The following is a 15,860-nucleotide window of genomic DNA, read 5'->3' on the forward strand; positions in this document are numbered from 1 at the left end:
CGTAGAGCCAGATCTTCAGCTTCTTGAGGAACTCAAAAAGAGAGGAGGAAGCTCTAATGTGGCGTAGAAGGTCATTCCATGCTTTAGGAGCAGTGTATGAGGAGGCACGACCTCCTGATCTGCTTTTGTGTATGTGAGGGACGTGTGCTTGTAGGAGTACGGATGAGCGAAGGTGTTTGGAGGGTTTGTGTAACTGTACATGGGTGTTCAGTTAGGCTGGACCTGTGTTGTTTAGTGCTTTTTATGTGTGATTCAGACGTTTTAACTGGAATCGCTCATGTACTGCAAGCCAGTGGATTGCCGGTGTGGTGAGACCAGCGTGGAAATTTGGCATTTAAACCCCCTTGACAAGCCTTAAACTCAACTTTAATTACATATGTGTCACTCCTAAGGTAATCTTTAGGTAGCCCACAGGGCAAGGTGCTGTGGAATTAAAAGGTATGACATGCACTTCTACGTTTTACATGTTCTTATAGTGAAAAACTCCTAATTTTGTTTTTCAATATTGTGAGGCCTACAACTTCCATAGGATAATGTCGGGGCTTCCTAGTCACATTTCATAAGCTGTAGCTTCCAACTAGGAGCAGGTGTCTATGTTATGTTTAGTGCCCTTATAACAAAAACCATATTTGATGGTCAAGTCCCTATTTAATGGTAAAGTCTGGTTGTTATTAGAATTTAAAAAAAGCCACATTTAGAAAGTTGGCATTTTCCTGTTCTTAGACCTTTTGCACCTGTAGCCTGTCCTGGAACCCATGGCTGGGTGTAACGGAGAGTTGGACTTTGTGAATGCTTCCCAGTTAGTCACGCAATAGAGGGATAAGATGTGCTTCGATGGCCATCTGCTGGCAGGATGGGGGGAGGGCGAAGCTGAGCACAACCCAGTTACACCTGATTAGCCTGTGCTCTGCATTCACACAAAGGGCCTAACAACCTCACATTGTTGCTACAGCCAGTTTGGAGCAAAGGCAGGGGAGTCAGGAAATTCCATTCACTTTCAAGCACTGTCTAGAAGCTTCTTTCACCTTCCAGATGAAAAGCACAAGGGTAAAAAAAGGGGACCGCAGACACCAACTCTTCAGTACACTTCTGGACCAGTGGGTACTCTGCCAGAAAAAGGGAGTGCTGTGCTGTCTGGAAGGACTGCCGCTCTGCTGGACTGCTCCTTTGAAATACTTATCCCCTGCTGTCCTGCTGCGCTGCTACCTTCTGCCTAGGTAAAAGGAGTGGATTTTCAACTGTCCCAGAACCTCTAGAGCTCCCCACAAGGTCTAGTGTGTTAGCTTCCTGTTCGGAGCCGCAAAGACACATAAGGCTTCCTCCATATTGAACCGGCACCTGGACCTGAGTGAGTCCTGACCCTCCAAGTGGTGCGCCCCAATCCTATTCCCTTGTAAGTAGCACTAAAGGTGACCAGATAGCCAAAAGTAAGGACGTAAAAACTTTTGGCTAAAAACAACAGCACCGTGAACCAGGAGGAGACAGGGACCAGCCTGCTCATCTATCCGCCTGAGGTGCATCACCGGACGGATTGGCAGTGGAGCTTCTCCTACAACGCTCTTATCCGCAGGAGCAAATCTTTTTCAGCAGTCCTTTGGCAAAGGGGTATCTGGCCTCGTAGAACTGTCTTTAGCGACATCCCTTTCCTCTTCTGCTGGAGTTTTTGGACTTGCATTTCGATTACTAAGTTCAAACAGAGAAACCTTCACTGCAGCTTCGGCCCAAAGCTTTCCAACTGCAACTCTCCTTTCTCAGACACCACTTGCAGCCTCGCCCTGCTGAACTATTGATTCTCCGAACATTTTGCTCAAGAATTTTTCAAAGTTCAAAGGTAAGTGCTGACCAGGTCCAATCCACTTCTTGTATCTGAACCGCGTTCTATCGCAGTCAGACATATTTTTCCGACTTTGGCCTGGTCTCGTGCAACTTGGTGTCTTCAGTTGGCGCTTTGAAATTTTAGGCAACAGTCTTCAGTAAAAACTTTACAAAATTAAAAATCCAGTTCTACTGATTAGATATGTGTCTTTTTGCTGTCAAATAGTTTATTCAAAATGTACTCAAGTTTTCTGAATTGGTTTGGGACTTTTCTTGCGTTGGGTGTTCACTTTCTTGCCGTTTATGTTTTGCATAAATACTTTACACATTGCCTCTAAGTTAAATCTGATTGCCTTTTGAGTCAAGCAACCGAGGTTTAAGCACTGGTTAATTTGAGGACTTTCTGTGGTTCACACTGTAAGGGATTGTGGCTGTTGCTCGACCAGGGCTCACACCTCAGTCAATCAACAATCCAAATTTCTTACAGATAGTATCAGTTGTGTGTCATCAATTTAGGCGAGTACATCGATGTCATCTGCATGGATGGCATCTGCCAACAGTCTCATGTAGATACTAAAGAGGGTTGGGCTAAGCAAGGAAACCTGCAGGACTCTGCAAATGATGAAAAGGTGCAGATGCACTGGAGGGGAGTCTTTGGATGGCATTCTTGTGAAGTTGTCTGATCAGGATGGAGGATGTTGAAGGTGGCTTGTCGAAGGCTGTGTGTTGAAGGCTACAGAAAGGTTGAGTTAGATGAGAGTTGCGTTTTCTCCTCTGTCGAGGATCATATGGATATTGTTCATTGCTGTGATGAGATCTGTCTCCATACTGTGGTTTGGTCTAAATCCTGATTGTGTGATGTTGAGAAGCTGGTGGTTGGTGAGGCATCGTTGATGGCTTTTTTCTAGGACCTTGACCGGGTACAGTAGGAGGGAGATAAGTCAGTAGTTAGCAAGCTTGGCTGAGTCTGCTGAGGACTTCTTTAGATTGCATTGACCAACGTGTGCTTCCAGGCCACCCGGAAGATAGCTGTATTGATGGAGGTATTAAGGATGGGGGTAAGAGCTTTGCTGATAGGAGTTGAACCTTTGTTAAAGGCGTGGTGGGGGCAATGGTCTGACAGGGCCCCAGAGTGGATGGTCTTCATGATTACTGGGGATTTCTCTGTGATGATAGATATAAACTGAAGTTTGGGTACATGCTTGCTGCCAAAACGAACCTGGTGCTGTCTGTGAATATTTTCTGATCCAATGCCCTGGCCTAGTGTGAAGATGGCAGGCAAATATTCGATCTACCAATTTCTATAGCTGCAAAGTCAGTGATGTACACTTTGAAAAACACTTTTTCTTTCTAGTCACACATGAAGAGGGAAGGAGGGATAGATGAAGTGACAGATATTCTAAAAGCGCAGAGGTAATTCAGAGGACATCCGGGCACCCTCTGGATAACAGAAGATGCAGATTAAAACAAACTGGTTCCAGAGGATGGCAGTATTGGAAGAGAGACCGTTTTTTAGCTTTTCATGGAGAGAATGACTTTACATATCTAAGATACGTAAGAAACGAGTGTCTCGGAGTTTTGCTCAGAGCAAAGAGAGCTCTTCCTCCAAGTGTGCTATGTTTGGTTTTGGGGATGTCAGTGGAGCAGGGAGGAAGCAACCTAGCCGGTTTGTAATCACGGACTTTCTTCCGCAAGTTGACAGGTCATGTTTTCTAAAAGGCCCTGTGGGCAAAACACAAGGATTTAAACAAAATGTGCTTGCACACTGGCAATCAATGTAGTCACTTATGAATAACAACTAAACCGTGTTGACTGAACTAAGACATGGTTAAATTGGCACACTCGCTGATATGATACATCATCCTCGGTTACATTTTACATGTTACTGATTTGCAATCCAACTACTTTTATCCGTGTTTACCATTTGCTTTCAGTTAAAAAATGCTTCCAGGGATTATTGGTTAAAATTCCTTGAAGTTTAAAATGTATATAACGACATCATTAATTTTCCTGGTGTGATACTGTTCATTCAATTTACCTATTTTAACCTCCCAACCCAAAAAAACAAAAAAGAAAGCTGCAAGCAAGTCTATGGATTCTTAGGCGACACATGACGAAGGGATAATTAATGAACATGAATGAATGAATGAATGAAAGAAAACTTATACTGCGCAACTTAACCCAAGGGTATCATGGCGCCAAACAGATCGTCCAGTCTGTAATTCCCCTGGTGCACCATCACTGGTATGCCTCAGTAAAGAACCAGGTCTTTAATGCTTTACGGAAAAGCACAAGGGAGGGTTGCCCTGCAATTTCAGGGGGAAGCGAGTTCCATAGTCTAGGAACAACAGTAGAGAATGCTTTACCTCCCCATGTTGCTTTTGGAAATCTTGGAATTATGAATAGATTTTTGTTGGATGAACGGAGAACTCTACTGGGGGAGTAGGGGTGGAGGAGGGACCGAATACCCTCTGGGCCAGTACCGTAAGAGCCCACTGCGCGAGACATAGGATCTTAAAAGAGATCCTAGACTGGATGGGCAACCAGTGCAGGTTTCTTCTAGCCAAAGATGCTGAAGAAAACCTGGGGAGATTGAGGACCATCTTAGCTGCCGCATTCTGGACTATCTGCAAGCGATGGATAAGGCTCTTGTTGATACCCACATAGAGTGCATTGCAGTAGTCCAGTCTTGAGGAAACAAGTGCCACAGTGGCTTGCTTCCGAGCATCGGGGGAGAGATAGTGAGCGATCTTTCTGAGGATCCTTATGATACCACAGCAGGTGGAAACAGTCTTGCTGACCTGACGGCCAAAAGAAAGTGAGGTATCTATCAGAACCCCTAGATTCCTGGCGAATTGACAGGGAGAAGGACAGTCCCCAAGGGAAACTGGCCACCAGTCATTTGACCAGATGTCCTGATTACCCCCGGAGATCAAGACCTCCGTCTTTTCCCCATTTAACTTCAGGAAGTTCTGGATCATCCATTGTGATACCGGCTCCATATAGTTCCTGAAGTTCAGGGCAGAGTCCCTCACGGACTGGGTGAGAGAGACTATAATTTGGGTGTTGTCGGCATACGACAACACCTCAAACCCAAAAGATCTCACTACCATGGCAAGTGGGGCCACATAGATGTTAAAGAGTGTGGGACTCAATGAAGAGCCCTGGGGGACCCCACATTGCACAGGTTTTGGGGAGGAAAGAAACTCACCCAACTTCACCCTTTGTTCCCTTTGATTGAGAAAGGAGGCCAAAAGGCTCAGGGCCGGACCTCCGACTCCTATCTCCCTAAGACGAGTGACCAGGATAGAGGGAGACAGGGTATCGAAAGCCGCCGTGAGGTCAAGCAGGACCAAGAGAGTAGTGTAGCTCTTGTCGACCTTCGAGCGGATGTTATTGACGACCACGGTGAGGGCAGATTCGGTGCTATGTGATCTTCTAAAGCCATGTTGAGACGAGTCTAGGAGGATGGAATCATCCAAAAAAGAACTGAGGTGGTGATTAAGATGCGATTCAAGTATTTTTGCAGGGGCAGGTAGAAGAGAAATTGGCCGAAAATTTTTCAGAACCCCGGGATCCAAAGTGGCCTTCTTCAGAAGAGGTTTAACGACCGCCATTTTCCATACGAGAGGGAAAATTCCCTCCGTAATTGCAGAATTCATCACCTCCATAAGGGGAGGGATAACCACTTCCCTACAAGCCTTCAGGAGCCTAAGCGGACAGGGATCTAGAGGGGAACCGGATTTAGTATTATCTAGGAGCTGATTGATCCGTTCAGGGGTAAGGGGAAATTCAGGAGGCAAGGAGCGGGTCCATCCGCTCGACACCCTACAGAAGGAAGGGTAGGGGGGGGAGAGGATCCCAGCTCAAGGTTGAGGGATTCAAGGGTGTCATAGATATCCGCGATTTTAGAATGGAAGAAGGTCGAGATTCTATCACACAGCTCCTGGGTTTCCACTATATGGTCGACTGCCTGAGTGGCAGAGAGGGAATCTATAATCTTAAAAAGGTCTCTGGGAGAGTTAAGGGAAGCAGTCAGGTTAGCAAAATGGGTCCTCTTTCTATCAATAATAGCTAGTTTATATTCTTTTAGGAGAAGTTTATGTTGTTCCTTTTCCGCGGGATCAAGATGAGCCCGCCAGAGCCTCTCCTGTTTTCGGCATCCCTGCCTCAGCAGCCTAAGATTTTCTGAAAACCAGGGGACTGAGGGACTATTTCTAACAGAGTAGTGCTGCCTAGCGGGGGCCAAGATGTGCAAAGCCCCCGAGATGGGATTTGAGAATTCAAGAGCAGTGGAATTAACATCCCGCGTTTTAGAGGACAATGACAATAATGAAAACCCAATAAGTCTTGCTTGCAATAAAGGTTGGATTTTGTCTTCCTTCCACCAGCCTCCTCCCCAAATGATATCTGCCTTCTTCATGTGTTCACCTGCATCATGTTGGTTCCTTAACTGGGGGAGGAGTAGGTCAAAGGTTGGCCACGTCTTAGAAAGACAGCGTCATAGTCTTATGAACATAAATGGAGTAATAAAAGAAGAACTGCTTTGAAATATACGTGGCACACTTTTTACACTAGACCATAGTAAGGAATATTAAGGAATTCACCTGATGACATCAATCTCGGATCGTCTTCGCTTTTGCTCACTCTCTGGAACTATGTGCCAAGTGAAGACCAATCGCCAGTCAAAACCACCAATTTGTGGCTCTCCAGCATTCCCCAGATATTCAAATGTATCCCAAGTAATGACATCAATCACTGGACACACCACTGCAGACTCTTCTTCTCGGATCCTAGAATTTAAAAAATATCAACATGGAGAAATTGGTTACTGAGAAATAAAGTACCTCATGCATGTTTCTAATCAGGCATAATCGCTAAACGTATGTATATTTATAAAGTGAACACCACTGACTTCTCACTAACTTTATCTTACATGTTTGAAAAATTCAAAGTTACTTAAAGAGTACACAGTTGGCAAGCATTTTATCTTTATCACATTTGCAAATCTAAAGTTTCATCCCTATCAGAAAGGAAACTTGACAAAATGCCTAATGCTCCCTTCATCTTTAAGAAAATGATTGTTATTAAGCAGCGCTATATCATGTCATAAAATCAAGACAAATTAAGTTCTGATATCCAAATGTCCATTTTAAAGATTCTCAAGCTTCAATCAATGGCAAGATTCACTGCCACACACCTACAAATAATGAATGTTCAACAAAATCTAATGTGGACACCAAGGCTCTGACTCCAAGCTTAGTCACCTAAAACCAAATGTAAATGCAAAGTACTGCTCCAGAAAAGGATTATGTGCCTTTCAAAGAATTTAAAGTTATGCATGAAACAAATCCCACAACTCCCCGCTCTCCATGCCATTCCAATTGAATAAGAAGTGTGTCTGATCCAACAACACTCCCTGAAAAGTATTGGAGTGGATAGGAGAGCAGCAATGCATCGGAGGAAGTCCCCCTCAGGGGACAACTTGTATCTTGCTTTTCAAAGTCAGGATCTTTTCAAAACATTTTAAATAGATCACACATGCACTGCAAGTCACACTTGCTGAGGTGTTTTAGGAGCCAACATCAAAGAACTAAGGGGATTTCTCAAACTCTTTATCTAATTGCAAGTGATCCTAAGTATGGGTAATTTAGTTTGAGCAACACAGATTTCATTGGTGTAATGTGTGGGCAGAAAACAATGTGGCAGCCCTCCATATATCCACCAGGGTGATTATGTAAGAGTGCTCATTTGCACAATTGGCCTCCATAGAATGGGCCTCATGACGTCTTCTGTACTGCTACTCATCTTTAGAGAGGAAAAAATGACAAACTGTCCACTTACCAACTGCCTGCTTCAACACAGTTTGGCCCTGTACAGAACAGAACACTGAAACCCTATGATGGATTGTGACTTGATTGGATTTGGATTTGGAAAGGCTTTTATATAGCGCGTGGCTACTCGAAAGCATCCCAGCGCTTATGAGAAAATGCAGAGGTGGCTATTTTGGAAAGGTGAAGACAAAAGGAAGGTCCAAATTGACTTTCTGGTAGGGACTCATGGAAGACGGGAGTGAGGGGAGGAAGGGAGAATTTGTATTGGCAGTCCATGTCGTCCACAACACAGTTCTGAGATGTGGGACAATAAAAGTGAAGGTAAGGGCAAGGACTAAAAAACGCTGCTGCAGTATCCAGACTGAGCGCAGCAGTAAACATGTTACCAGCAGGTAAGGTATCATGAGCATGGACCACTTCTGTGCCACACAGATACAAGAAAAGGAAAGAACATCTTAGCCAGAACCTCCCAGAGAGACATGAACTTTAGAGCAGCTGCCCTCATAAGATAGTTTCACTATGGAGCAGAGGCTCCCATGAAACACTGAATGCAGAGTTGCAATTTTAGGGAGATCTGCACTGCAAGGTGTAAAAGTGCTCACGCCTGCCCCACTGATTGCCCAGAAAAAATAATGAACCAAGATGAGACAGGCGGGGCCGGCATCGGACACGTCGAAAGTATGGCGGTCGTGCCGGCCCCTGACAACCACAGAGGCGGACCTGTCGCGTACAATAGTGACGTGACAGGCGCGCCTCGATTGCAATTGGTCGAGGCCCTGGACGTGACCTGGAAGTGATTAAGATCACTTCCGGGTCATGCGTTGGGACGATGCCAGGCCGGTTAGAACTGGCCTGGCGGGAAAGGCAGCATAAAAAGCTGGGGAGCAGAGGAGTCGTCCTCTTTGCTCCTCGTTCCCCCAGCCTGCCAGGTCTGTAATTTTATTTCCCAACCCACCATCCCCTAAAGCAAATGTTTACTGGTGTATGCTTTGTTTTCGTTACAGGTGGACATGGGTAGTTGTGATGTGTTTTCCGATCACAACCCAAAAGAGATGAATATTACATGGGGTAAGGTACCCACCCCGGTCCCTAAATGGTAACTATGGCCACAGTTATTAGAAGACCCTGTGCTACGTAATGACCTTTCACACACTATAGATTTCTATTTTACAGAAAACAATAATACAGCAACGAGTAGACTAATTGAGTGGGACGCCTTCAAGGCAATGATACGGGGAAAGGCGATTAGTGCGACGGTTGGCGCAAGACAGGAACTCCATAGGTCCCTAGTTGAAACTGAAACTACAATGGGCAGAATAGAACAAATGGCCGCGACTGACGATAAACACAAAGGTTCTCTTCAAGAGGCGAGAATCAAACATGCTGAACTCTTAGAATCCCTTAGAGTCATAGACTACCAGGAATATACCAGACGAACGATGTGGAAGCGGACAAAGCAGGAACTCTGCTAGCTAGATTACTCCGGGACAACCCCCCCCCCCACAATAGTGATCAATGAAATTAGGAGAGAGGATGGAACAAGGACCTGCACACAGGGTGAGATTAATGAGGCATTCAGGACATACTACGCCTCATTATATAGTGCACCCGTAGGAGTACCCGCTGAGCAGACGGAAGCCTTCCTGTCTACCTTGACATTGCCAGTGTTAGCGCCTTCGGCTCAGAAAGACCTAGCAGGGCCCATAATGCCACAAGAAATCAAATCTGCTATGAAAGGGCTCCCCCGCAATAAGACTCCTGGTATGGATGGGCTTCCCATCGAATTTTATGCTGCGTACGCGGAATTGCTAGTACCCAGATTAACGGACCTGTATAATGCGATCTGGGAAGAGGGTTCCCTGCCTCTCACCACCGCGCAGGCGATGGTAATATCATTGCCAAAGCCTGGCAGAGATCATACGGACATGGCCAATTACCGCCCGTTATCGTTGCTACCCACCGTGTACAAAATATTGAGTAAGGTGCTGGCTAATAGGCTACTGCCGTTCCTGTCGCACTTGGTACATATAGACCAGACTGGGTTCCTGCCTGCGCGTAGTACTTCCCTAAACATTAGGAAATTACATTATTTAATGACGGAAGCGCCAAAGCGGTTCCCCCACGCGGGTTGTATCTCTTTAGACCTCAGGCAAGCGTTTGACTGGCTCAACTGGGAGTATATGTTTCAGGCGCTACCTCACTTTGGGATACCGGAGGGATACATGGCATGGCTACGGTTGCTGTACAAAGCCCCGACAGCACGTACAAGAACGAGTAAGCACATATCGGACGATTACATGATACATAGAGGGACCCGACAGGGTTGTCCGCTATTGCCCCTGATCTTTATTCTGGCGTTAGAACCGCTGGCAATAGCAATGACAGAACTTCCTGGGTTTGAGAATACCGATAGGACGTACAACCCACCTTTTCACGGCATATGCAGAAGATATTATAATATATCTGCGTGATCTTCGTCAGCCCTTAACGCCAATTTACGATTTGTACGAATGATTCAAAAATGTATCTGGCCTTGCTGTGAATCCCACGAAATCGCATGCCTTTTTCTTTACGGATCATGCTGAGGACACGAACATAGGGTTCGGGGACACTTTGCTGCAGATAACACCAACTACGTTTAAATACTTGGGTATTCAAATATATAGAGCGCATGTGGATATGCTAGAGGGTAACCTTGATAGAGCAATACGCTTTTTACGGTCCAGTGTTGCCTTTTGGACCTCATTGCAATTATCCGTTATGGGGAGAGCCGCAATAGCAAAAATGGTGGTCCTGCCACTCCTGCTATATTATTTCTCTAACCTGCCATTGATTGTGCCATTATCCACCCACAAAACACTGAATACACTACTAATAGATCTTATCTGGGGTACGGGAAGACGGCGTATCAGTTTGAAAAGACTTCATGTGGGCACCCGTATGGGGGGACTGGGAGTCCCAGACTTCTGTGCGTATTATTACGCCTGCCAGTTACAATGGTTATCATACTGGACGGCAGGCTGCAATCTCCACGAAATAGGGTACACCGACACAGACATTAGCAACGGCACTCTACATGCCCTACTGCTGCCGGGACGTAAAACCCCGAGAGACCTGGCCCCACTATTGGACACTGTGAGCGCATGTTGGAAAGCGGTATTGCGATATACAAGCACAGCCTCCACATACGCTGGCAATATACCATTGCTGGGTATCCCACTGCATGCTGGTACCCTTACCAAGCGCACACTAACGCCCTGGACTGAGGTCGGTGTCCCCATGGTAGTAGACCTTTTTGGACATGAGGCATTAATGGACCATGATACCTTTGTAAATGAGACGGGTGCCCCAGCGCATTTATATTTAACGCATGCTGCATTGGTACAATATATCAAAAAATACAGGGCACCACAAAGACGAGAACCTGACCACAATGAATTGGTTAAGATGGTACACTATATGGGGAGAGGGAGACACTTGGTCCGCTGGATATATAATGGGATCAGTACACACACCCGAGTTTCCCTGGACACCTTGAAAACTATTTGGATGGAGGAGCTAGGCAGAGACCTGGCGGATAAGGAATGGTCGGTGGTATTGGAACACCCCAGGAGGGTGTCAAGGAATTCGAAATTTAAATTCATCCAAACTATGATATTGCACCGGGCCTATTTGACTCCAGGTAGGCTGGATAAAATGTTCCCGCAGGCACGACACTCCTGCCCTAGATGTAAGATGGAGGGGGCGGGCCTCCTACACATGCTATGGACATGCCCAAAAATAATAGCATATTGGACTACGATTAGGGAGCTTACCGGAGCGGCAGCACATCACGTGATCCAAGACACAGTGGAAGAATGTCTGCTAGGCCTACACAAACATAGGTACAAGCACAAGGTACAATACCGATTCATAGACGTGGCCATAATACTAGCTATCAGGAATGTCACTATGCGCTGGAAGTCGTGCAAACCTCCAGGGGTGTCCAGGTGGCACGCGGAAATGTTGCGATGGGGCAGTGCAGAGGGTGCAGCGCTGTGCAGAGAAGAGGCATGGGGACTGCGTAAGACACCAATAGCAATGGAATGGGAAGTTATGATGGAAGAGCTAAAATCTGTGGATGTTAATATAGATGTTTAAATATGCCAAGTGTGTGTCAGTAATAAATGTCGCCTATGCCTTACCATACAGTGTAATGTAGAAATATACTATGCTACAACACAAATGATCAGGACAACGCTATGGTGCGCATGGTTCGGTAATATTGATATGCAAGAAACGTGACCAAGGTAGTTGGGGAGGGGGGATTTTTATTAGGGGATGTTCTCTGGTTCTTTAAGAGAAACGTGTACTTCTCCATATATATATATATATATATATATATTTTTAATATTTTTTTTGCTCCACAGACACCAGCTTATGCCATCTACTGTCTGGTCTGTCCCTGCGGCTTAAGGTACGTGGGGAGTACCATTAATCCTGTCAAGCTACGTATACTGGAGCACATGCGTGCTATTAGTAACATAGATGATTCGTATCCTGTGGCGAGACATTTTAACAAAGTACATGGGCACAACAGGGACCTGTTGGCCTATTTTTGTTTAGACAGTGTGCCTCCTCTCCCTAGAGGTGGAGACCGTTTACAGAAACTGCGAAGACTAGAATCGCGTTACATTATAGATCTACAAAGTAAGAGTCCCCTAGGGCTCAACACTAATGAAGAATTAGCAGTTCACTTGGGATACTGAAATTTGTATATAGAGATGTAAATATATGGCTTCATGATATTGTAAATAGTTTGCTCTCGCTATAATGGATGATTATGACAATTTAATTTGCTTTATGAACTGAGTATTTTAGTTATATACATTGTTTTGTGATACAGTGTGATATTTGAGGACTTGGCCCATCCAGGGCTTGTATCCAGGAAGTAGGGGGTTGTTTATGCCCATTCAGGGCTTGAAGAAAATTGTATATATTGTAAATAGGGATAAATGACAATTATACCTTATTTTTGTGTTTCCCCGCACAAACATGATCATCATTATGTAAATTCATTCTGTTTTCATGTCAGTATTGCACTTTCAAAGATGGCGACAAATTCATTGTTAGCCTGTCCTTCCTTGATGTCTATGCTTGACACACTGTGTTCATTGCTATGTGCTATAAAGTAATGGCGGCGCGTTTCCTTCTCGCAATTGACAAAGGCTAAGCGCCGAAACGCGTCTTGTCCGTGCTGGTTTGCCAAATAAATCTTTATTGGCTTTGATAACCCCCCCTGAGAGTGCTTATTCAGTGTCACATCGTAACTGTGATAAGTTTGTGGGAGCAATTTTATATATATATATATATATATATATATATATATATATATATATATATAAAGCGTTCACATCCTTTGAAAAACCGGGACCCTCGTACTGCGGTGCACACCAGGGTCAAAGGCACCCTGTATGTATAGCGTTTCACCACACGCTCACAAGCGTGAAAATGCACTCGAAATCCAGAGTATATTCACCATTCAATTATACCATCCAGTAAAGTTCATGGGTATAAATTCTTTATTCCAGCATGGAACACAGTTCATGGAACTAACCCCCAACGCGTTTCAGCGACAACTCGCCTTGGTCACGGGTGAGTAATGTTAGTGAAATAAACATTTAAATAAAGTTTTCAAACCATCGTGTATGAACATAAACAAAGGACAATGTGCATAAAGTAAAACACAGCGGCCATCTTGGCATGGTCAACTATTCATAATGATGTGTCTGAGTGAATATCCATTCGACTAACAGACTCTTGCAATAATATATACTGTCATTACTCGCAACAATATTGAACGATTTATCCAATATCTATACCATAATAGTTCAAAATAAGTATCCCAAGTGGGGAAAACATTCTTATTATGCGAAACGTGATAAAAGTTCCATGCTGCTATATTCACACAATCAAAAATAAACAAAACCCATATCAGGAAACATTATCATGATATGGGTTTTGTTTATTTTTGATTATGATTGATTTTGAAATTGTATGACCTAATCTGGTTTTCATGATTACTTTGTGATCTGGTTGGTATGCAATCACCACCACCCACTGGGGTTGCGGGTCTCACTGCCCGTCTCTTATTTGTCACCATCATGCACTTGCTGGGTATAAGTGTTTCGTGCTGTTCTAAATGTGATTGTGTGAATATAGCAGCATGGAACTTTTATCACGTTTCGCATAATAAGAATGTTTTCCCCACTTGGGATACTTATTTTGAACTATTATGGTATAGATATTGGATAAATCGTTCAATATTGTTGCGAGTAATGACAGTATATATTATTGCAAGAGTCTGTTAGTCGAATGGATATTCACTCAGACACATCATTATGAATAGTTGACCATGCCAAGATGGCCGCTGTGTTTTACTTTATGCACATTGTCCTTTGTTTATGTTCATACACGATGGTTTGAAAACTTTATTTAAATGTTTATTTCACTAACATTACTCACCCGTGACCAAGGCGAGTTGTCGCTGAAACGCGTTGGGGGTTAGTTCCATGAACTGTGTTCCATGCTGGAATAAAGAATTTATACCCATGAACTTTACTGGATGGTATAATTGAATGGTGAATATACTCTGGATTTCGAGTGCATTTTCACGCTTGTGAGCGTGTGGTGAAACGCTATATATATATATATAGATATATATATATATATCTATATATATATATATATAAAACACCAGGATTGCCTCCAACAAAGACACCACACACGGAGGGTTTCCGGCACACACCACCGCAGGTAGCAATGCTTGAAAAGAGAAGCATCTTTCTCTATCGCCATACGCGTTTCGAGCCTGACGCTCTTGATCACTGGCTGGCTTGCAAACAAGAGGCGAATCCACTTGGTGAATGAACTTTTACAAGCTTGGTGGCATATTGCTGACTACATTTACCAGAATGCCATAGTCGACGCCCACTGGGGCGGAGCTTGTTACAAAATAAATCACATGTTCTTATCAATTCGCCTCTTGTTTGCAAGCCAGCCAGTGATCAAGAGCGTCAGGCTCGAAACGCGTATGGCGATAGAGAAAGATGCTTCTCTTTTCAAGCATTGCTACCTGCGGTGGTGTGTGCCGGAAACCCTCCGTGTGTGGTGTCTTTGTTGGAGGCAATCCTGGTGTTTTACATATTGCGGTCTGCCCGGCCGCTGAAGACGCCCCACTGCTTCTCACAGCGGGTCCTGAGTGCCTGGAGATGGGAGCACTCGTACGAACGGTGGGGGCCTACACTGCAGGGACGTACTTGCATGCTTGTATCAGAGATGGCAGAACTTCTCACCCGATGGGGAATGACATTTTCTTTGTATGGAGGCGGCGAATCCACTTGGTGAATGAACTTTTACAAGCTTGGTGGCATATTGCTGACTACATTTACCAGAATGCCATAGTCGACGCCCACTGGGGCGGAGCTTGTTACAAAATAAATCACATGTTCTTATCAATTCGCCTCTTGTTTGCAAGCCAGCCAGTGATCAAGAGCGTCAGGCTCGAAACGCGTATGGCGATAGAGAAAGATGCTTCTCTTTTCAAGCATTGCTACCTGCGGTGGTGTGTGCCGGAAACCCTCCGTGTGTGGTGTCTTTGTTGGAGGCAATCCTGGTGTTTTACATATTGCGGTCTGCCCGGCCGCTGAAGACGCCCCACTGCTTCTCACAGCGGGTCCTGAGTGCCTGGAGATGGGAGCACTCGTACGAACGGTGGGGGCCTACACTGCAGGGACGTACTTGCATGCTTGTATCAGAGATGGCAGAACTTCTCACCCGATGGGGAATGACATTTTCTTTGCATGGAGGCGGCGAATCCACTTGGTGAATGAACTTTTACAAGCTTGGTGGCATATTGCTGACTACATTTACCAGAATGCCATAGTCGACGCCCACTGGGGCGGAGCTTGTTACAAAATAAATCACATGTTCTTATCAATTCGCCTCTTGTTTGCAAGCCAGCCAGTGATCAAGAGCGTCAGGCTCGAAACGCGTATGGCGATAGAGAAAGATGCTTCTCTTTTCAAGCATTGCTACCTGCGGTGGTGTGTGCCGGAAACCCTCCGTGTGTGGTGTCTTTGTTGGAGGCAATCCTGGTGTTTTATATATATATATATATATATATATATATATATATATATATATATATATATATATATATATATACGATAT

General features: G+C 44.7%; 1 protein-coding gene across 1 annotated transcript in view; it reads right to left on the reverse strand.

Annotated features, from left to right (window-relative positions):
- The window catches only part of GALNT12 (polypeptide N-acetylgalactosaminyltransferase 12), a 1,011,450-nt gene that overhangs the window by 532,728 nt on the left and 462,862 nt on the right, over nt 1-15,860 (reverse strand). The window contains exon 4 of the mRNA XM_078687689.1: nt 6,423-6,608. Within this exon, the coding sequence (XP_078543815.1) occupies nt 6,423-6,608 (186 nt within the window). The remainder of the gene's footprint in view (nt 1-6,422; nt 6,609-15,860) is intronic.

The sequence above is a fragment of the Lissotriton helveticus genome, chromosome 4_1 (genome assembly GCF_964261635.1).
Source record: "Lissotriton helveticus chromosome 4_1, aLisHel1.1, whole genome shotgun sequence".
In the NCBI taxonomy this organism is placed as follows: Eukaryota; Metazoa; Chordata; class Amphibia; order Caudata; family Salamandridae; genus Lissotriton; species Lissotriton helveticus.